Source organism: Anguilla anguilla, chromosome 6, assembly GCF_013347855.1.
Source record: "Anguilla anguilla isolate fAngAng1 chromosome 6, fAngAng1.pri, whole genome shotgun sequence".
Classification (NCBI taxonomy): domain Eukaryota; kingdom Metazoa; phylum Chordata; class Actinopteri; order Anguilliformes; family Anguillidae; genus Anguilla; species Anguilla anguilla.
The window spans coordinates 41,217,627-41,240,318 of record NC_049206.1 but is presented as its reverse complement, the minus strand read 5'-3'; the positions used below and the strand labels follow the sequence as shown (position 1 = coordinate 41,240,318).

Genomic DNA, 22,692 nt, shown 5'->3' with positions numbered 1-22,692 from the left:
AATGCTGTGATGTGCTTGGACGTGCTATGAAGGGTCAGCTGCAAACAAAGTTCAAACAATCTCAGACTTCAACAACTTTGAGGGTCGTAACTCAGCATTTATTTTCAGCTGTTGCCTACGTCAGGCTCATCGTTGCTGCGTAAATCCTCCCTCCATAGGAATTGAATCATGTGCAAGGAGATTTATGATTTCAGCATGTATGGCTGCCACAGGTGCTGGCTCACTTGTTTAATATGTAACTGCTTACTCTGATGATATAACTGCTGATAGTAGCAGCGGAATGAATTCTGAAGTGTACAGAAGCATCTTTTCTGCTCAAGCTCAAGCAAGTTCTTCCAAACTCATTGGATGGTGAGTCATCCCGCAGCAAGACAATGATCCCAAACATACCGCTATAGCAACAAAGAAGTTTTTCAAAGCCCAAAACTGGAAAAATTCTTAACTGGCCTTGGCATGGCATTCACCCAATGTGAATTCAATTGAACATGCATTTCATATGCTGAAGAGAAAACCTACGGTAATCAGCCCCCAAAACAAGCAGAAGCTGAAGATGGCTGCAATACACGCCTGGCAGAACATGACCAGAGAAGGTGCTCAGCACCTGGTGATGTTTATGGGTCACAGAATTCAAGCAGTCATTACACGCAAAGGATATGCGACAAAGTACTAAACATGACTACTTTCATTAACATAACATGATTATTTCCCAAACATTATGGTGCCTTGAAATGGGGGGGTTTGTGTAAAAAAAAAGTGTTGTGATCTCTACATGGTGAAACCAAAGTGTATAACTCTATACCCACATGTGAACTGTTTGACTACATGTCTAAAATTGTTGAGTACAGAGCCAAATCCAGAAAAAATGCCTTTATCCCAAATGTTATGGAGCTATATATACTTTTTGTGTGTGCATGGTAGGTGTACATTTATAGACCATTTCAGTGTGGTTTTAATGAATAGCGGTAGTGACATCACAGTTCCTAGAAAACATCCAGCGGGCTGAGTGTTTTGTTTACCTGTTAGCTTGCTAGCTAGCTGATGCCAGGTACCTTGTGGAGAATTTTCAGGAGGCAGTGTTATTTATTAAAATGTCTTAAGCAGCATTGGGGCCATGCTGTTCAGTGTTAGCATGCTCCTGTGACCTGGAACTAACTTACTGTCACAAAATAAAGTGAACTGGTTAGCATGTGTATGATTATATACTGGTCCTAGGCGTCTCCCCGGATGTTTATTAGTTTATTACCAAAGTTTATTACCAAATAAGCTGCACATGCGCAGGTGTAATGTTATTGTTTTAGTCTTTGGAACAGTCTATAAACTCCAACAGCAAGTATCCTCTTTGAGCTAATCAGCTCCTCGGATGTAATGTGAAGTGACTGGACGCACAGCTGCCAGCCAGGGCTATTACCCACAATCCATCTGTTCATCCTGTGTGCCAGGCAGTGACACTGGATGTCGTTTTTACTTTCTGCATTCTGACATTAATTCAGGCCTGCAGGGGTGGCAACTCATAACATTTAGGACGAAAACGACCCCCAGCACGTATATTATAAGACCTCCGGAAGTCTTTAGTAGTTTGCCACCTCCACTGGCATCGCTACAGGGGGCGTTGGCTGTGACACGTTTCCTCTGTCTGTCAGAGGTTAACGCCGTCCCGAGTTTGGGCCGCGGGTTTGTCCCCCCCAGCTACGGGTGGCCACCGCAGCGCAGTGTGAGGTGGTGGGGTGCGGTGGGGGGGGGGGGGGGTCGAGCAACGTTTGGGTTGTGGCTGTAGGTTGGGTCACTGTGGTGAGGCTGCTCATAATCCCTGGTGCAGCTGCCATGTTTTATAAAAACGTATTCAGAGGTCATAGAAACAGAAAACCTCCTCACTGAAGTGCTGCTTGAATGCCATTTAATGGGCCAGCACGCTTTGGATGTTTCAGTGGCATTGTCAGTTTTATAATCCTGCTTTTGCCACTTCTGGCTTTGTATTTTAATTGTGTCGAATGAAAGTTTGTAATTAACACTGTATGAGACTACCTGAAATTAAATGATTCCATGAACTCACTTTATCACTAGTAAGATATCCCAAATAATTGCAAATGTGGTTAGTTCTATTATGATAATAGTAGATTTATATTATTATTGATTATGTTTATATGTTTATAGTTGCTTTGGAGGTGTGAGCAAATGTAAATTACAGAGCTTACATTTTTACGTATTGCCCTTTTCTCTCGGTAGAAATTTACTATAGAGTAGAATGGGGTTTCAGTGAGAGCAGTTCAGTGTTTCCTACCCAGAGAAAAAGATGCCTGGATTCACCCGGTCCCTACATTCAGAGCAGCCAATCACTGCGAGGCACAGCACTACGGAGGAGGAGCCGTAACCCGACCCGAGGTCCCTCCCCCCCGCCTCCCTCTCCCGTCCAATCGCCTGCCTCGCCCTTCCCCTTCCCCCTGCGCTCGCAGCCTGACGGAGCTCTCTCATGTGGCCGCGGCCGGCCAATTGGCTCCCTTTCCCCGGCCGATGACATCACCCGAGCAGCCAGTTTCCCTCCAGCGAGCAAGGAGAGCTTCATTTTCTGAGCCCCGCTCGCGCTAAAATGGAGGCCGACGCCTGGCCCTAGAGCGGACCGTCGCTCCTCTCTCTCTCTCCCCCGCTCTCCCCCCCGCGCGCCCGCCCGCCGGAGCGCCCATGCTGACATGTAACGCGACGGGAGGCGAAATGGTGGTCGACGCGCCCAGCTCTAACGGTCCCTTCCAGCCCGTGGCTCTCATGCACTTCAGAGGTGAGCTGCGCTCGTTCGTCTGGCTGTCTGCTGGAGAAGGGAGGGAGGGAGGGAGGGGGATGGGGGGACGGGGGGGGAGAATGATGGCTATGTATGTGTTGTTTTCTGGGGGAGATGGTCAGGGCTGGGATGTTCGTGTTTTTCCGAAGGAGAGAGGGAATCTGCGCTGTGCTAAAAAAGCATTGCATGGTTTGAAGTTTTTGTTTTTTTTGTGGGGGGTGGGGGGGGGGGGGGGTGAGAAGGGGGGTAATTATCGCTTGTATTCCCCTAAGAATCCCTTCCCCCAACAAAGCCTGCTGATGTCAAAGGAAGTGAAGTCATGACCCTGGGAAAGGGTGTGTGTGTGTGTGTGTGTGCGTGTATATGTGTATTTCTGCATTGTGTGCGTGCGTATGTGTATTTCTGCATTTGTGCGTGCGTGTGTGTGTGTGTGTATGTATGTGTTTGCATTTGTGTGTGCATGTGCGTGTGCATTTGTGTGTGCATGTGCACATGATTATTAGTGCGTGTGCTTGTGGGCATATACGTGTGTGCGCACATGTGCGTGTATATGTGTGTGGTTGTGTAGTGGGGAACACTGCCATTATCTCTGATTTTTGTCTCACTGTGGTCCTCCCGCATCTCAGCGCGTATCACACAGAGGAAGCGGGGAGTCGCTGCAGCGTGTGTGTACAGTGTATATGTAGCCTGTAGTGTACTGTGTGTGTGTGTGTGTGTGTGTGTGTGTGTTTGTCTGCGCATGTGTGTGTGCCCATATCTGTGCGAGCACTTATATGTGAAAGTGTGCATACATAAAAGTGTGTATGTATTTACATAGTATTTAATGTACATACTGTGTGTGTGTGAGTGTGTGTCTGTCTCCAGAGGAGCAGAGTGGTAGCTGTGAACGCCCTCCTCTCTGTTGGGGAGCTGCTGTGGCATTTCTAACACACCGCACACCACACAATAAAGACACGGCAGGGCTAGGGCGTGTGCGCTACATGCGTACGAGCGCGTGTGAGAAAGCAGATGTGAGCGCGTGTGAGAAAGCAGATGTGAGCGCGTGTGAGAAAGCAGATGTGAGCGAGTGTGGAAACGGTGCGCTGTGAGCGGCTGTGAACGCTGAGCGCATTTTGCTTGAGAATGGTAGTAGCTACGACGGGCTAGAGGTGCCCAGCCGTTTTCTGCATTTTTGGGGCAGTGCTCTTCACGGAGTAAAATCGCCACACCTGCCCATATCTCTCCGGTTATGCGGGTACCGCGGATGGTGAAGCCGATTAGAGTCGGATAAGTCCAGCCCCGCACGGAAAGTTCTTTGGCGCTTCGCCCGTCGTGCCCGCCGCCTGTGTGGAACTGTAGTTTGGAAGTGGCTGGCGGCGCGGAGGGCTCATTGGGGGGAAATGCCACGGAAACGTGTAGCCTCAGCGTGCTCGTGAAACCCTTCCCTGAATATTTCAGGCCCGAGCCGAAACCTTACCGGCGTCGTGTAATCGGATAGCTTTTCGAGGCACGGCGAGTTGGGTGGCGGGACGCGCGCGAAAAGGACACGGGCCCCGGTACCCCGAGCCCCACGCGGGTATGTTGTTTCAGCACTGTTGCGGGATGACATGTGACCCATCCCCCTCTTGTACTGGGAGGGGGGGGGCATTTAGTATACATCTTACTATGCATTCTTTGGACAGATACCCCTATTGATGCAGCTAGCATATAGCACTTAATACGCATAAGCAAACGCAACCGTTCCTGTTGTATGTAAAGAAGCTCGAAGGCACAGCGCAGAGCGGTCTACCTCCACTGCAACCCCTTTTGAGTACCACGTGGACCCTTTGAACCTGGACTATCTTTATGATGGGACGGTCGTCCTCAGTCAGGTATTAATAGGGGATCCTAGGGCATATCTCTTTCTCTCGCTCTTTCTCTCTTTTTCTCTCTCTCTCTTTCTCTTTCGATCACATTCTAATTCTTTCTAACTCTGTATCACATTCTCTTTCAGTCTGTGTCTCTCTCGGTCACATTCTAATTCTTTCTAACTCTGTATCACATTCTCTTTCAGTCTGTGTCTCTCTCGGTCACATTCTAATTATTTCTAACTCTGTATCACATTCTCTTTCAGTCTGTGTCTCTCTCGGTCACATTCTAATTCTTTCTAACTCTGTATCACATTCTCTTTCAGTCTGTGTCTCTCTCGGTCACATTCTAATTATTTCTAACTCTGTATCACATTCTCTTTCAGTCTGTGTCTCTCTCGGTCACATTCTAATTCTTTCTAACTCTGTATCACATTCTCTTTCAGTCTGTGTCTCTCTCGGTCACATTCTAATTCTTTCTAACTCTGTATCACATTCTCTTTCAGTCTGTGTCTCTCTCGGTCACATTCTAATTATTTCTAACTCTGTATCACACTCTCTTTCGCTCTGTGTCTCTCCCTGTCTCTTGTTCTTTGTCTCTCTCTCTCTCTCTCTCTCTCTCTCTCAGGGTTGAGTCTGTGAGTCTTTATAGCCCTCGCCCGATGCACGATGCAGCTTCCGTATCCAGCAGTGGAGCCCTTTCAGCGCTCCGGAGCGATCGCAGCGTCAGCCATTACTAATGCATTAGCCGATGACTCACGATTCTGACGCTGACGCACGAATCCGTGGCGCAGAGAGCGCGTTCCCTCGCCGTTGCCTTTCAGCGCCGCTAGCTCTCCCGCCCCCCGAGGACGCCACGGTCCGCGGCACGCCCGTTTCAAACGCGCTTCCCTGATCGCCGGAGCGTTTCCGCGCCTCCCGGCGATGCTCGGGCGTTTCGACGACGTTCCGTTCCGCGGCGCGAGATCGGGAGGGCGAGCAGGTTTATTTTAGAGCTAGAGGGCTTCACGTTTCCAGCCCGGCCCGCGCGCTGCGAATATCCCGCCGCGGATTGCGTTTCCTCGGAACGCTCCTTTGGCGTTCGCGGCCGGTCCTTGCGCACGTGTCCCACCTGCCCTGGCTGCGCCTGACTCCGCCCCCCCCCCCCTCCCCCACCCACCCTCGTTTGGTTCAGCTTCGGTCTCGCTGACACGCTGTGTGCACGTTGGCTCTCGTTCCAACGCTAGCGCTCCGTGAGTTAGCCTTGAATCGGTGCTCCTCCGCACCCAGCACTGCTCCTGCTTATTGCTAAAACAGATGCGGTTCCTGGTGAGGAGGGTTGCTCTCTTCCTCTTTGTGGCATGAATTTTTAAAGGCTCCCTTTTGTCCTGCACAGGAAGTGTCCCAGCGCTGTGGCTGCTAGTGTATAAGGAAGGGTACAATTATGAATTAATTTAGTCATCCAGGATCAGAATGCTGTCTCCACGACGCTGGGTGAGAGTTGTAAGGGAAAGGGAAAGGAACATTTTGCCCTCGCACTTCCTCTTACTCCCACTGCACTTCCTGTACACACTCCCAACAATCGTGCAAAGGAGCGACCTCCTTCCAGCAGAGGAGGAAAATCCAGGTTCACGAATTAAAAGCCCTCCCCAGTATTTTGGCACAATCACCTAAATTTGCTAATTAGCACAATTCTCCAGCCAAAGGGTACAACTCAGTCGGCTGAGTTCATGGGTGGAAGAAACACATGGTAGGAGTTTTACGTTCTAACCCCTGTACTTTCCACCTTTGCCCTCCTGCGCGAGTTAATGGGGGTGGGGGTGGGGGGGGGGGGTTGGGTTGTTCCTTAAATCTGCAAGAGAGGAGGGTGCGGTAATGAATCAGTTCTGCAAACGCGTTCACGGCTACCACTCTGCTCCTCTGGAGACAGACACACACTCACACACACTCACACACACACACATAGTATGTACATTAAATACTACGTAAATACATAGATACGCTTTATGTATGCGCACTTTCACACATACGTGCTCTGCAAGGCTCCATTTCCTGCAGCGGTTGTTGGATGTTACGCTGGAAATCGACAGGGCATAAAAGACCTCTTTAAACCAATCATTGGTCTCAACCTGTTTTCCTTCATGTTCCTTGATTAACAAGTGAGCCAATGATTCGTACACTTGACAATTAAAACAGATTTTTCTGTGCACAATTTATTGTTTTATCTTCCTAACGTGGTGTGAAGAAATGTTCACTAGCCAAATGGCAGGTGGGCATTTCTTCACACCTTGTTAGGGACATTACATGATAAATTTAGCGTTAGAAAAATCTGTTAATTGTTAAGTATACACTTAATGAAAAAAGATTCATCACTGTTTACTACCACATTAGCTTTCTGCACAACCCACAATGACAAAACCTGTGCTTCAAGATCGTTTAATTACTTGCGCATTGATCTTTGCCATGAATTTTCTCTTGAGTGTAGGTTCAGAGAATAAAGAGCACATACATTGACAGTTTTAAATTATGTTCATTATAATGTGCACAGTTCTGTGTTGCAAATGAAAAACATTTTATCACTCACATATATAGCCTCATTGAGGAGAAATTGCTGTATCTGATGATGTTGAGTATTTGGTGAATTCATTTCTGTATTGTTAATCAAGGAAAACGATTTGGTCAAAACCAATGATCAGTTTAAAGGGAAGTTTTCTCCCCCATCTATTTTAACAACTGCCAACAACTTGCTGTTCATTCCCAGGTTGGGCACTACCGCTGGGTCATTGAACAAAGTTAACTAGATACGCAGCAAAATTATTAGAATGCAAACTTTCTATAATGGGATCTTCCTTTCTCTGGATAAAAAGTCCTGACCAGTTGCGCGTATATACTAGATAATATCAGGAGTTGACATAAGGCTTATAGGCTATATTTTATTTCAGTAATTTTTTTGGATACCTTAGAAAAGTCGATAGAGGATGTAATGAGAGCCAGCCCAAAAGTGACTTACTGAGTTCAGTTCACCTAATGCCAGATGTATGATTCCCCCCACACACCACCACCTTCAACGACAGGAGCAGGTGGGTGTCACTTCTCATTAGGGTCATTGTGAGGTGATTTGTTATTTATGCAAATACATGGCGGTGGAACTAAGTGAAAGGACAGAATGTTGTCACCCCCTGACATGGTTTTGTCTGTGAGTTGATAGCCACAGATAGGACGCTTCAGATCAAATCCTCCTCTCCTTTCTGAATATATTTTGGGGGGTAATTTAGTGTTATTCATTAAAGGATTATTACGGTATTACAATGTCACTCTGTTGGCTCTGAAAGAGGGTTGCCATCCTTGATATTATGCGGATAAACTATTTTAGTCTTTTTTTCTAGAATGGCATGTCCACCAAGACTAAAGTCCTTTTGACCTTCATTCATGGTGAATGCACATAGTTTAAACTGATGAGGCCCAATTTAATGTATCGGCTCCACACAGTTTAACTTTAATTGCTGCTTTTGGAACAAATGTGTTACAGCAGTAAAATCTGAATGCTTACAAAATGTCTTGAGCTGGAGTGCATCCTGCTCTTGACACCTTTTTCCGCGGCAAATTCCACAGTTGACCTTTTGCATAAATATCCATTCTCGAGCCTCAGCAGACATGGATAAGTACCTTTTAGTGGTACAGCCCTGTCGTGCGACCTTGTGTTAAGAAGCCCAGTCCTTTACCCATGTCGCGCTAATGCACCGCTGCCACGGGAGTGTGGAATACACATTACATCTCCTCACCTAATGAGCCAAGCCAGCTTCAGTCAGTCGGTGCGACCGATTTATGACAAAAACAACATTTCCCAGTTTGGAGAAGCAGCAGCACAGCCCTGCAGATGGAGTAGGACACATGTCAATCGTGGCGAGCGCTAACAGGGGTTGGCCCACCTGCAGTTTTGGTTGGGCGTATTATATTTGTAGCGTATGTAGGAGGCTTACTCGCAATAAAATGTTTCCGCGGTAGCTTATTCCAGCAACATCACATCCTTCGGCTTATATCCTGACTGGGTATTTATAGTGCTCTCTCCCTCCCTTGCTTCCTAGCAGCCATGTGCGATTCTTCCGTGGTTATTGACTTGGCAAATTATGAATAAGGGATAAAACGGGTAATGATACGAGCGCCTCATCAAAGCAAACTGCGTGTTTGCCTGCGCGTTGCCAGCCACAGAGACCGCTCTGTCCACCCTGCCAGGACTGCGCAGCTGGGGCAGGCTGATAACAGGCCCTCGATGGAAGCTGCCATTGGGTGAGGAGCCTGGGGGACTCGCTAATGACCCAATCGGGCCCTCCCTGTGTGACTCCGTGGCCAATCACATGTCAGACAATGAGACTCGGTGACACAGCAGGCACTGACGTGGTCTGGGTTTGAGAATGTTCTACAGATCTTCTTTCATGCCTTGTCCTTCATTTGACTTTCTTTTGTTCCAAGTAAAATTTCACAAATTACTGGATGAATCTCATGGGCCAGAGTTTATTTTCCTGTATTTATTTCAGTTGAACTGTTTCCCTCCAACAGCTCCAAATGGGTTTGGGTTTTGTAAAGTAGAAAGTTTGAAAAGGGGAAATGCAGTGGGATCTTGTTTATTATGTGTTCTTGCTTGTGTATGTTTTTTCTGTGTAGGGCATTGGGCCGAGCAGAATAATGTAAAGGACTAGTCATCTGTGATTGTTTACTTTGACCGTGAGTCTTTTTGGGCTTTATACAAGCCAGTTGCCAGGTAACAAAATATTCAGCCCAACACGTGACCGTGTTATGACAGCCTTACAAAGACATCAGCGCACAATGCCTGTGTTCCACTTTAAATTGAAATTGGTCGGATGTTTATTTTTATTAATTTCTAAACTGCTTCAGCTCTGAATAGATTCATATGTGCCAACGTGTCCTGTCAGCCGAAAAGGTCTCCTCTGGTTTCCAAAGGTCAGGCCACCACAAAACATTTGGAATGTTACAGGATCTAGAGTGTGAGGTTTCCAAAGTGCGTTCGGAAAGCACTACTCGCTAAGACAACAGAGTGGAGTGCAATCGGGCGCTAGCGCCGGACTACAGGTCCCATCAGCCCCTTTGTTTTGTGGTGGAGTCCTTGATCCGATTTATAACTGCCTTTGCCGCTGTTAGGTTTTCTTTTTTTTTCCGTTTGACGGAAACAGCGTGGCTCAGTGCACTCTGTAAAATGGAGAGGCTCTTATGAGAGGCTGATATTTCCATATATTATATGCAAAGCAGGGTCTTTGTGAACTTGTCTCCACAGCACTGATTGTGCACTGCACTGGCAGGTTTATCTGGTTGGATTACCTCACTGATTTATCTCGGACATCATGGCAACACATGTAACCGCAATGTTCTGGATTGGTTGAACAGTGATATAATACATGACCAATTTTCAACCATTTTTTTAGAAGGCGAATTCACATTGATGATATTACCCAACTGTCAATGTTGAGGTTTCGAATTGCAGAGGCTTCATGTTGGTGCCAACGGTGCTTTATTTGTGATGTCACTAGCGCAAGCAGCCAATCGGAGGTAACCTTATCTCCACTTTGCCGACAGCGAGCCGCGTCGGCGCACGCGTTTGGCGGGTTGCCTTGGCGGAAGTTAAAGTGGATACGGGGGTGTGCCGGGAAAGGTCCGGATTGAGACGTGACTCTTCCTTCTTTCCCAGATGTCCCGCCCGCGGAGCAGGAGAAGCTCTTCGTCCAGAAGCTGCGGCAGTGCTGCGTGCTCTTCGACTTCGTTTCGGACCCGCTGAGCGACCTGAAATGGAAGGAGGTGAAGAGGGCGGCGCTGAGCGAGATGGTGGAGTACATCACGCACAACCGCAGCGTCATCACCGAGCCCATCTACCCCGAGGTGGTCCACATGGTGAGTCGCCAGAAAGGTCACGGGATTCCGTACAATCCCCCCCCCCACCCGCCCACCCCAAACGCCCTCCCCCCACCGTGGATTCTGCACCTGAGGAAGGGTTCTGGGTTTATGTGTGGTCGGGGCCAGATGTACGGGCACGCCCATTATGGGGGATTATTTAAGACACCATAACAGCCGGTCACATCTCGGCAGTTCAATTTCTCAACGCTTCCCGATTCAACTCTCATTGTGATTATGTGGCCAGTCTCTCGGGCACGAGGGCTCATGTTTCATTAACGGTACCGGGCGTTTAACTGAGGTGCCTCCACTTCCAGCCATGCCAAAGCAAACCTCCAGGTTTCTACCTTTACATTAGTATGTGTGTGTGCGTGTTGGGTGGGTCGCTGCTTTTACGAATCAAAGCTCGATCCTTTATGCAAAGCAGGAAACCGAGAACATTCGAGGCGCAAACGCAGGCGTTCTTTACAGACGGCTCGCGTTTAATTTTCGTGTTTTTAAATAAGAAAGCAGATAAGAGATAAGCGCACGAGAACTCGCGCCCGTTGCTTCACCTTCCTTTCAGCCCGTTCGGCGCGTCGTCTGACTTTGAAGTCCTTCGCTTTCATCATCAAAGGCACCGAGCGGGCGCAAATGCTAATGAGCCTATTATCATGTTTATTTTGCTCAGCCACCGTGTTGAAAGGCCCTCTCGAAAAGTGAATTATTATTTCTTCAAAGCCGTTTGGGTTAAAATGTGTTCTTGCGCATGAATCTTTGCCAGGCGCAAATGCGCCAGCAATCACCAGAGCAGTCTGGCGACCAACGATGCAGCTGTTCTTGGTCGAAAATAGCTAGAGTTTCTGTCGAAGTTTATTTGTCTCATTATTACACAAAGTAGCCACTCGGTGAACTGAGAGATTTGTACCCAACTGGATACAATGTGAAAGGAACCATGATTTTGTTTGGAACTGATGTTACGGTGGCTTCTTTGTCAGGATCCATGATTTCCTGTGTTCGTTCAGTCCAAGGTTCAGTGCCTGAGTAGTTTCTTTGCAAAGGTCAGTGTCTTTGAGGTCTTTGAGGCTAGTTTTGGCATGACTGTCTTAAGATCTTTAAAAGATACCACTGTACACTGAAAGCAGTACAGTGGTAAACACAAAAGAGCTGAAGTGTGAAACCCATGGATGGAACTTTTGAGCCCTAAGGGAAACTTCAGTCGCATAAAAAATAGTTAAAGATGACTACCTGATTCGGTCAGAAGAGCAAATACGACAGAAGTGAATGTGCACAGTTTCAGGAAGATTTTGGGTGGGGGGGAAGGGACTTTGGAAAGTGGGTCAGATCTTGCAATAACCGTTCTGCAATCATTTTTATCAGAATGTCGCTGGCCCAATACTGGGCCAGAAAGACTTAAGGTGATTCCCGAGTTTGGTATCAGCAAAGTCCACGGCGAAATGAATCACAGGGTCGGATCAGTCAAAGCGCAAAAAGAGGAACGTTCTTAAATCACACTCTGATTTGACTCTGAAGTGGCACTATGGTGTTTCCGGCTTCTCGGCTTATCATGGAATTGCAACTTTGGAGGCCAAACTTTAATTTCCAAATTCCAGTGAGCATTTCTCGAGGGAACAAAATGGTTCCTGTGGCATCATGATTTTCTTGCACGGCAACTCTTAGGACATGAACTTGACAGACAGCACTGCTCAGGTGATATATCAGATAAGATAACAAGAGTGTGCTCATTGGTTGACATTTAGCTGCATTGCCCAGGAAGCTTGTGAGGTGTGTGTCTGTGGTTGGTGCATAACCACCTCAGCAGTGATGTTTCCAGGAAAGCACGCTTGCAAAAATGCAGTTGACTTTCATTTTCCAAATGGCCAAAAGCATGACCATGGTGAACAAATGTTTATAGGCAGCTGCTTAGTATTCAGGAAGGATGGCCTCGCCACCTCTTCATTCAACTGCTTTTTTATTGTTAATAGTTAATTAATCGCTGTTCAATTTTGTGTTACTCACTACAACACATGTCGCTGCAGAAGTTTTATTATTATTATGATTATTATTATTATTATTATTATTGCATTACTGTATTTAAACACATTGAGCGGTCAGATGGGGGGAGGGGATTTAAAGGAGATGGGGAAGACAAAGGAACATTTACAGTATATTGTGAATACATTAAAGGAAGAGAGGGGTGGATTGAACTGACCTCTTTGGAAAGCAGCTTGTCTGGTTTTTTTTTTTTTTTTTAATAGAAGAGTCTACTTTTTGCCACTTGAATAGTATTTAAGTTTTATTTTAAATGAATGTAAAAGAATTCTGATTGTCTAAATGTAGCGCTGTCTTAAAGATCTCTCCTTTCCTGCAAATGAAACACACAAACTGGCTGCACATACGTTGTGTTTGGCATGCCTTGGTTAACTAGCCTTACATGCATCTGTGATGACTATGTGCTTAAATAAATATAGCCAAGTATGCCTAGAAATTCACAGAGGAGTGTTGTGTTTTATCAACGTCTTTAAATTAAAGAGAAGCCCAGACTGTGACCTTATATAGCAGGTGAAATTACCCAGTGTTTTTAAATGCTCAGACTTTGTTTGCAGTTTCTCAGGTTAAGGTGCAGTTATCACCAGAAATACAGGTGATAAGTGGGGGTCTGTTGCAGATTTCCAGTTTGCAGTTTATTGCAGCTTAAAAGTTTAAAAGTTCATCATCTCACGGTTAAAACCAGGCGATGACTGAAACGCCTGCCTAGAATCTCATCAGTTTACTCTCTCGCCCTCTCCGATTCAGTTCGCAGTGAACATGTTCCGGACGCTGCCGCCGTCCTCCAACCCCACGGGGGCGGAGTTTGACCCCGAGGAGGACGAGCCCACGCTGGAGGCCGCCTGGCCGCATCTCCAGGTGCGTACGGTCCGTCCGCCCGCGGGTTTGGATTCCACGCGGGGCCGAGCTGCGGAAAGCGATAGCGCGCGGAAACGCGAGCTATGCGAGCCGCCCTGCATGTGGGTGTCCGCAAAGCAAATGAATGCAGTGAATGTAACTTGAAGACCGTGTCTGCCACACACACACCCCTAAATGCGTAAGATGCCTTCGACCAACACTGGATCATTTATACCAACCGCAGCGCATGAACGAGAGTCTGTCATTCAAGTCGCTGTCTGCCACACGGTTGGCTCAGAGCTTCATTTCACAGGGATGAAGTCAAATGGTCTCCAGTGAAGGCAGAACCAGAGCTAGGAACAAAAAAAACAAAAAAACAGAAGAGAAATGCACGCGTTTTTGCATCGCTTGGTGCACCCAAGAGACCTCAGTGAGCAAAAACATGTTTTGGTCTTTGTCAAAATGTTGTTTTTAAACACAAGTCTTTTGGGAGCAGCAAAGGGTGAACGTATACTTTTCCTCCTACGTTGAAATTTGACACCCAGCACCTGTTAGGTACTACTGGACGTGTGTGTATGCACCAGTGTCTTACACAACACTGAAAATATGGGAACATGTATGTTTAAAACACTCTTTACCTTCCGTTGATATTTTAAGAACCTCTTAAGACTTTACTGTGGGGAAAAATGTGAGCTTCACTCTTAGTAATCCTTTATTAAATTGCCTTCCCTGAGTATGTAATTTGACATTTTGAGGTAGTAAATTTTCTTTGAGAACTGCATTAATCTTTCCCCACAAATTTCATTCCGTTTCCTTCACCGAACAGAAGCCATTACTCTGATTTTCCAGCTTCTCATTGCAGTTTTTGTGCTTTGTTTTTTTTCCTTCCTTCCAGCTCGTCTATGAATTCTTCCTGAGGTTTTTAGAGTCTCCCGACTTTCAGCCAAATATAGCGAAGAAGTACATCGACCAGAAGTTTGTGATGCAGGTAAAGATCCCGTCGACCGCGCTCGTAAACGACCTCCTCGTCAACTGCGTCACGTTGAACGTGGATGGAGTCAAGCCACCTTGTTTCTGATTCCAGCTTTTAGAACTGTTTGACAGCGAGGACCCTCGGGAGAGAGACTTCCTGAAAACCACTCTGCACCGGATTTACGGAAAGTTTCTGGGCCTGAGGGCCTACATCAGGAAACAGATCAATAACATATTCTATAGGTGAGTGGACAAACGGCAGGCCAGCTAGTGTGGCCTTCTCTTCCATAGAAGAGTCCTTACTGTCAGGTTCAGCAGGTTTGTGCAATATTCAGCGTTAATTGAACATTCTGTTCAACCTTTGTTTGACATTTATTATGTTAGTTTTTTGCAGCCATGCATGTGGCTGTTGGTTGATGGGTCTGGCATTTTGTTGCAGATGTTAGGATAGTAGCATCTCTGGGGTTGTGAATTGCCTTCAAATGTGTTGTTTTCTTAACCCTCTTCTAGGTTCATTTATGAAACAGAGCACCATAATGGAATAGCAGAATTGCTGGAGATATTAGGAAGGTATGTCATTATTTTTTATTGACACTGAATTTATAACCTGATAATGCTATAAGGGACAGTGGTGTTTGGGGGGTCCATGGGAGTATAATTGCATGTATTGACCTGGCTGAGCCGGGAGGGAGCTGATTGTCTTCATCAGTTTGTGTCATAAGGTTGGAAACCTTTTTACTTAAAAATCGTTTTACACCGCTCCTGCCTGGGACTACAGTCATTGTGAATTCAAAGTAAGGCAGAACAGACAAACGTTTCATTACCATCCTCGAGACTGCTGGGCCCTCATCCCATGATGGAAATCGTGTGAGATAAAGAACTCGCTCAGCTGATGCCGTGATGTAAAGTATGTTCAAGGCCCCACTGTTCATTGTTGGCAGTTGTTAGAACTTTGTGTGGCTGCAGGGTGACCATTTTTTTGTTTTGTCTATCTGTTGCGGTTTCCATTTTCCTGTCAAAATGACATTGTTTTTCTCCCGACGTAGATGAAACCTGCAGTCATATTTTCCTCTGTCAGGGCGGAAATCTGATGCCTCACCCCGCTTAGCCTCTCTTCTTATCCTATCAACAAAAAAAAAACAACCCTGCGAGTGTGTCTCATTGCGTCTTATCTTTTTTTTTTTCAACAGCATAATCAATGGGTTTGCCTTACCGCTGAAAGAGGAACACAAGATTTTCCTGCTGAAGGTTTTGCTGCCTTTACACAAGGTCAAGTCGCTGAGCGTCTACCATCCGCAGGTGCGCGTTTAAAGGCTTTTCACATCGACCGGAGAAAGCGTGGGCTCTCGCTGAGCCGAACCGAAGCCTCTGACTCGAGTTCCCCCTGTAAAATGTCACCGCCGGTGCCTGGTTACCGCGGGGGCGCCTTCTGGCTCTCTGGTCATAAGGTCAGAGGGCGGCAAGGCTCCGGGAGTCATGCTGCCTCTAGCCTGAGGCATGATGGGAAAAGGGCAGTGCTGAAGGACTGCCCAGCTAAGGCACTGGTCCTCAGTGTAGTGACAGGCCCCATGGCCCGGGGTGGTGGTGTAAAGTAGCTCTGCAAATATGCTACAGTACAGCCTGAGAGATCCAAACCTCTCAAATGTCCAGACTGGTCAGCCGAACAGGGTACGAACCACAAGGCAGGATAAGAAATGATGGCTTTTCAATAGATTGTGTTTATTGTCACTACTGCAAAATGGTGCACATTAAAAATGCAAATGAGTCACTCTTTCTATTGCTAAGAAACCGAAAATACACTTCCCCCTCCAAGTTTCTGAGGGGAACAAGTTTCTGAATAAATTAAACACAAAAAACGATACTGAACTATGTAGAATGGAGCACGCAGTCAGTGAGTCACACTCCGGGGTGACACACCGGGGTGGGAGATAGGCGGCAGGTCCAGCAGTGGACCGTTGTTTGCCTCATGGAGAGAGAGGGGGAGCGTACACAAAATGAAATGAATCAAACACCTTCGCCCGTCCCCCTCACGGGTTACGATAAACTAAAACAACGAACTAAAATGGGACAGTGGGTAAGGAACTGGGCTTGTAACCGAAAGGTCGCTGGTTCGATTCCTGGGTAGGACACTGCCGCTGTACCCTTAAGCAAGGTACTTAACCGAAATTGCTTCAGTATCTATCCAGCTGTATGAATGGATACAATGTTAAAAATGCTATGTAAAAGCTGTGTAAGTCGCTCTGGATAAGAGCGTCTGCTAAATGCCTGTAATGTAATGTAATGTAAAATAATAAAGACAAAAGAAAGTCAAATCCAGCGACAGCTTTTCAGCTCGCCACTGGGATCCACTGGATCCCCAAACTATGGGGAGGACTGTGGCACCTGGGCCAATTAGTTAACGCAACCCAGGTTGGTTCACTCTCCCCACCAGCCCGCGCAGCCGAGACCAATCTGGGTCACCACCAGACCGAATGCCACAAGTTGTTTGACGTAGTGAAGGATGCATTTGTTTATTACTATGGCTACAAGCTGTTTAAGTTGAGCTTGGCAGTCAGACAACTCTGCCCAGTCAGCAGACCGCTGCTCCCCTTTCAGTATGAGGTTCCCTTATATGATGCATATATTCTTAGAGTAATTTTCAGTAAAGATTCAGTCTTGCCTAATAAACACACCTTTCCTACAGTTGGCGTACTGTGTGGTCCAGTTCCTAGAAAAGGACAGCACTCTCACAGAACCAGTGAGTCACTTTCATCTCCCACCATTTTACATTTTTGAAAAATTTGAAATGCCTTAGATACTGTCCGGAATTCTGAAATTCTGTGGGAAACCAGGTGGAGTAATTGTTGCATGCTGAGTTGCAATGTGTTATTGATATAGAATGTGTTATTGATTCATGAGATTCCTTTGGTTAAGTGGAGTTAATGTCTATATGTGGAGCTGTAGTGTAATGGTTTAGGAGCCAAACTCCTAGGATGTAGGTTTGATTGCCAGCTACTGCTGTTGTGCGCTTGAAGAAAGTACTTTACCTGAAGTGCTTCAGGAAATACACAGCAATATTAAGCATGATGTATCTAAATCGGTTTCAGCCGTGTAATTCACATTTAACCTTCGTTAAGTGGCAGTATGAATGTAGTTTATGGTTTGCTGCAGAAATCCTTTGAAGGAACATATTCCCTGCTAGTTTTTCTGGATTTATTTTTTCTTGCTCCTAAAACTACTGTCAGGATTCAGGAACATAAATATTTCCAAGGCATCTGGAAAATAGAGGAGTTATCTTTAACTTCTTGTAGAAGTTTATAAATACATAGCTTCCATTGTTGGTCCCTATGTATTTAATTAAAATTGGTTGGAATTAAATTTATTTTGAAATGCATTCAAAAAAGGAGTCTGTCCAAGCTGTAAGCAAAACCACAATTTCTCTCTGTCTTTCGCACACGCACGTGTTCACATGCACATATGGAAGCGCACACGCCTCTGACCTCGATGTCGGATTATCTGTTCCACAGGTGGTTATGGCTCTTCTCAAATACTGGCCAAAGACACACAGCCCGAAGGAGGTGATGTTCCTGAACGAGCTGGAGGAGATCCTGGACGTGATCGAGCCCACGGAGTTTGTGAAGGTCATGGAGCCGCTGTTCCGACAGCTGGCCAAGTGCGTCTCCAGCCCGCACTTCCAGGTCAGCCATTTTCATCCACCCCCCCTAACCCCCCCCTCCCTGGACTCTGCACTGCTTTCGTCATATTACTATACAATACAATACAATACAATAAGCTCTTATATAGCGCTCTTCATGCGTACATCCCAGGGCGCTTTACAAAAGAAAACAATAAATAAATAACCTAAAAAGTCAAAACTAAGATGAATAGGTACATGAGAACAAGTAAGTATTACTGTTTTAACTTGGATTTTCATTGGCTTATGGTACACTGTGTAATGGACACGTAGTATTGAAACAAACTTATTTTCCATCAGCAAAAACTGAAACTGTAACTGTAAAACTAAAAACAAATCAAGAAATGCCTGTCGCAGAAAGCTTAATTGAAGCTTGAATTGAATAGAAAATGAAAACGTCAATAATATTCTTATTTTAAGATGGATAAAATTAGTATCGGCATCACTTCTGTTTTGTATGAGATCCTCATTGGCGTGCTAACTGCTCCCTCCCTCGCAGGTGGCAGAGAGAGCGCTGTACTACTGGAACAACGAGTACATCATGAGCCTCATCAGCGACAACGCGGCCAAGATCCTGCCCATCATGTTCCCCGCCCTCTACCGCAACTCCAAGACCCACTGGAACAAGTAAGAGCATCTCCTCTGGGCCCAGAGCGAAGCCTCAGTCACACTGCGACTGCAACAGAACAGCCACAGGCTGGAACGCACCATGGTAGTTAGCGTAATAAAAATAAGGATGGTAGCCATCTTTGAGAGAGCCACTTTAAAGATGCTTTTTTTCGTAATTCAAATAATACAGTATTCCAACGACAACATTTCTGATCCACCGGTGCTATTTACAAACCAATACCTGCTGTGGTCAGAACTGTACATAAAAGGAATCGACAAACAGACAGAAAACCGTGAATAGATATTATTGTGATAGTGTTCTCACTGGTGTGGCTGAGTCTCAAGAGTCCAGTCCAGTCTATGTCTTCATCTTGATCATTTGAGAGTAAATGTGACAACCTGTTTGGGGCGTAAAATTAAAAAAAACTGCTATATTAACACCATTAAACCCTAATTCCTAGGAAACCAGAGTTATATTGTGCACATTCTGTTCAAATTTCCAAATTCCTGATTGTGTCACAAGCATGAAAATCTTGACCTTACCCATACTCACTTTTAAAACGTATTATTTCAGGACCATCCACGGTCTGATCTACAATGCCCTGAAGCTCTTCATGGAGATGAACCAAAAGCTGTTCGATGACTGCACCCAGCAGTTCAGAGCAGAGAAGAACAAGTAAGAACACCTACACTGCCCCCCCCCCCCCCCCCCCCCCCCCCCCCCCCACAGTTTACCATTAAAAAAACCCTCAATGTGCATCTGTGCTAAAAACATTGTGCCGGGAGTAGTAGTACCATACCAATTAAGATACCTCTTAAAGAAGGGCTGTAATTTCCCTTTCTTTTTGCAAGTAGCACTGGTGCTAGTAAGGTCTAAAACTTTGCAACACAGAGAAAAATAGTAGCACAAACCTGCAGAATAACTTCTGTATTTAAAAAAACAAACTTTAAACAGTTGTGAGAAATTACATGGTATGCTTTATCATAAAACATACGTTATCCTGCAGTTGAAAGGTGCAGTTGCTCTCTCGTACTGTACGTCAGGAATTATAGTTCTGAATTATCGCTATTCTTGGGGCGTTCTACAGAATGATACTGATAACTTGAAATACGTCAGCCATAATGCAGGCAATTATCCATCTCAGAAGAGAAATTGCGTCAAGGTCCTACAGATTTAACATTAATAATGATAAAGCTATTGAACCAAACAACCTGGGTGAGATAGAGCATTTATGTACGCACAGTGCATTTTTTAATGGCCAATGCAACAGTATTGTCGCACTTCACAGCCCTGAAAAGGATGAGATGCACTGTTGTGTAATGTTGTAGTGTCCATGTTCAATTGGCTTGTCTGAAGTAGGACTTTCCCAGAGGTCTCCTTTCGCATCTTTATTGGATCTCTCCAGTAAACATCAAATTAGTTCAAATTTGATGCTACAGTAGATTCATGCGTTAATCTGTTGTGTGATTATATTGCTTCTCTTAAAGAAAAGCTTTTCAGCTACCCGAAGCAAATGAGAAGTTTTTTTTTTTTACATTCTCAAGGAGATTTTGGTTTCAGAATTTCGTAAGTTGAATTTTCCAGCATCCACAGGCAATTGAGGTGGTCAGAATTGTTCCCTGTGACACCTTTTGCGAAGGCCTGTGGGAGTTTATTACTTCTCCATTTTCCTCTTTGAGGAACTCGTTGGAATCACAGTGCTTGAGGAACCGTGGATTATCACTTCAGCCCAGAGCATTGAACTGTGGGCTCTGTTGTCGAGCCCTTGCCCCCATTTCATCTGCAACGAGGAGGCAAAGGAATGACGGTCCTTTTCCTGTTCTCCTTCCAGAGAAAAAGCTAAATGGAAAGAGCGGGAAGAGGCTTGGGTGAAAATCGAGAACCTTGCCAAATCCAACCCACAGGTGAGTACCGGCTGTGTGCTGCAGCCAGGATCAATTTGACACACCTCCATATTTTACGGGATTCCGATCTTTCTGCCATTTTGATTTCTACGCTAGAGCAGTGACGTTTTTTCCTCTTCCTGGAGGGACACAGGGTCTGCTAGTTTTTTTTGTTACTTAATTGTGTACCCGACTGCTTTAATTGATCAGTTAACTGACCTCACCTGGTTTCTTGGGTCTGAATTGGTTGCTGTTATTAAGGCAAAAACAGAAAACTAGAGATCCTGCAGCCAGCCAGGATCAGGAATGAATATCTCTGTGCTAGAACAAGGATGTCTGGTCACAGCCGAAAATGGCCGCTGCAGGTGCAGCTTTTTGTTTTAGTTCAGCGCTACTACAACTAATTCACCCAACTGAATAATCATGGTCTTCAGTCCAGACCCTTATAAGTAGAATCAGGTGTTTTAGTGGTGGCACCCACTAAAACCCATAAAACCGGCACCCACCCAGGCCACCGCTGTGCTAGGGAATTTACAGCGATTGAGTAAACTAGCATGACTTCATTAGTTTGCGCTTGTCTGAGTGTTTGAGAGTGCGCACGACGCTTGTAATCATCCAGTTCTGGTCCTTCCCCGTCTAAACCTGATCCTTACACAGGGACTGAACATCGACACCACCTTGCAGTTTGCGCGAACGTGTAAAACCTGTGAACGTGCCCTACGCCTCTTACCTTCCAATTTTTAATGCTGGTCATTTAGATTTTATATTCTTTCAGTTTTATTTTACCCAATTTTTACTTTTTTTTCCTAATGGCTGTATACATTTAGAATTTATTGTAGCTATTCTCTCCCGTAATTATTTAATTTATTATTATATTATTATTATTATTATTATTATTAAAGACCTCTCACGTGTTGTTGTTTTTGCCTGTGCCGCACTGGAATGGCTTACGTGCTCTTTTTCTTTCATCCCTGCGTTTTACCTCAGTTCCTCGTGTACGTCGATTCCTCCAGCCTCAGCAGTCCAGTGGAAATGGAGACGGACGGGCCTTTGATAGAAGACGTCGCCATGCTAAAGAAGACCGTAGAAGAAGAAGCTACCCAGGTAAAAAAAAAAACCAGCGTTTTTGCGTTTTTTTTTTCTTTTTTAAACCTGTGCGTGTCGTCCGAAGGCCTGGCCCGGGCCGCTTCGCCTCCCCGTGCGCCGGACGGGGGCTGCAGCTCGTCTCTTTGCCGTTCAGTTTGTCTCCGTCTCCAACCTAACGTAGCGTTCTGAACTTTTTGAAAGAAAATCTGTGTTGTATATTAATGTCTGTTATTTGTTGTTGTTGATGAAGTGTGCTCTAGGTTATATTGCCCCCTCTAATGTGCCACCCCCCCCTCCCCCGCCCCCCCTCGCAGCTGAGCAGGGACCAGCGGAAGGAGCGGCCCCTGGTGCGGCGCAAGTCCGAGCTGCCTCAGGATATCTACACCGTCAAAGCCTTGGAGACTCATCGCCGTGCCGAAGACATGATCACCACCAACGACGGTCACTAGGCCCCGCCCTCTCCGCAGGTCCTCTCCCCTTCCCCAGCCTCGACCGACCGCCGCGCTCGCCTCGGCCTGCCCCTCCGTCTCCTCGGCCGCTAGGCCCCGCCCCCTCGTCCCGCAGAATCCATCGCGTTGAAAGTAGCGGCGGCGCAGGAAAGGGGCGGGGCCCCCTCTCCCGTAACCACCCCCTCCCCCCCCCCCCCCTCCTCATGTGGACTGGACGCATGCCTACGCCGTCCCCTCACTCTGGTCATTAGGATTTCTGCATTCTCAGGTGTTCCATTTGATTTGATTTCTCCTTTGTTTTTCCCATTTCATGTACCCTGAATGTTACGTTGCCTGGATTGGACATTTTCTTGTCATTTCGTAAAAAAAAATACAAAATAACAATAACTAATAATATAAAAGAGAAGCATTTTGTTTTCCCAGCTGGGCTCTGGTTTCGAGCGCGATCGAAACCGTGCCGGGGCATCCACAGACGGGACAGAGACTGGTGGGAGGCGGTCACTCGCTCGTCTTTTCTAGTACCCAAAAAAGGGGGGCACTTTGGAGGACAGACTTTTCACTCACCTTTTTTTTTTTTTTTTACGCCGGGAACAGCTGCCAGTGCCAATAGCTGACTGTTTGTTTTTGATCACACACATAGCGTTTTCTGATTTTTTTTTTTTTTCCCAACTGGAAGGA

At 46.1% G+C, this 22,692-nt stretch overlaps 1 protein-coding gene across 2 annotated transcripts in view; it reads left to right on the top strand.

Moving 5' to 3' along the window:
* The window catches only part of LOC118229337 (serine/threonine-protein phosphatase 2A 56 kDa regulatory subunit gamma isoform-like), a 46,307-nt gene extending 23,922 nt beyond the window's left edge, over positions 1-22,385 (top strand). The window contains exons 1-14 of one of the 2 annotated variants that reach the window (XM_035421228.1): positions 2,499-2,770; positions 10,277-10,476; positions 13,252-13,362; positions 14,237-14,329; positions 14,426-14,556; positions 14,824-14,883; positions 15,504-15,612; positions 16,997-17,050; positions 17,820-17,990; positions 18,486-18,613; positions 19,170-19,271; positions 20,428-20,500; positions 21,467-21,583; positions 21,880-22,385. In XM_035421228.1, the coding sequence (XP_035277119.1) occupies positions 2,677-2,770; positions 10,277-10,476; positions 13,252-13,362; positions 14,237-14,329; positions 14,426-14,556; positions 14,824-14,883; positions 15,504-15,612; positions 16,997-17,050; positions 17,820-17,990; positions 18,486-18,613; positions 19,170-19,271; positions 20,428-20,500; positions 21,467-21,583; positions 21,880-22,014 (1,578 nt within the window). In that variant the 5' untranslated portion in view covers positions 2,499-2,676 and the 3' untranslated portion in view covers positions 22,015-22,385. Of the gene's footprint in view, positions 1-2,498; positions 2,771-10,276; positions 10,477-13,251; positions 13,363-14,236; positions 14,330-14,425; positions 14,557-14,823; positions 14,884-15,503; positions 15,613-16,996; positions 17,051-17,819; positions 17,991-18,485; positions 18,614-19,169; positions 19,272-20,427; positions 20,501-21,466; positions 21,584-21,879 lie in introns of those variants that run through there. The other variant, XM_035421227.1, reaches the window with a different exon arrangement.
* The last annotated feature ends 307 nt before the right edge of the window (positions 22,386-22,692 follow it).